General features: G+C 60.9%; 1 protein-coding gene across 1 annotated transcript in view; it reads right to left on the reverse strand.

The window, feature by feature from the left end:
• LOC103780698 (villin-1-like) overlaps positions 1 to 317 on the reverse strand; it is a 5,993-nt gene that overhangs the window by 594 nt on the left and 5,082 nt on the right. Inside the window, 1 exon segment of the mRNA XM_008948386.1 lies at positions 106 to 308. Within this exon segment, the coding sequence (XP_008946634.1) occupies positions 106 to 308 (203 nt within the window).

A 317-nucleotide genomic window follows, 5' to 3' on the forward strand; every position in this document is an offset into this window, starting at 1 on the left:
GAAGGTCTGGTCGGAGAGGTGGTACTTGGGGAGAAGAGAAGAGGCTGAGGTAAAGCAGGGGGCTTCCCCTCATCCCTCCCCAGCAGCTCCCTGGACTAGTCTCACCTCCTTCCTGCTGGGATCCACGCCCCGTGGCAGGTCTTCAGCCGAGGTGTTCACGAGCACGTCCAGGGGGAAGATCTCCAGTTTGTCAGGGAGGAGTGGGGTGGTGGCAGTGAAGACCTCTTCTGTGGATGTGAGCACCTGGATTGGGGCATGGAAAAGGGTCACGTCGGGAGCTGCCCTGGGATGAAGGCACCAAGCTGGCTCTGGGTGTC

This window comes from Merops nubicus, unplaced genomic scaffold (assembly GCF_000691845.1).
Source record: "Merops nubicus isolate BGI_N331 unplaced genomic scaffold, ASM69184v1 scaffold43309, whole genome shotgun sequence".
Lineage (NCBI taxonomy): Eukaryota > Metazoa > Chordata > Aves > Coraciiformes > Meropidae > Merops > Merops nubicus.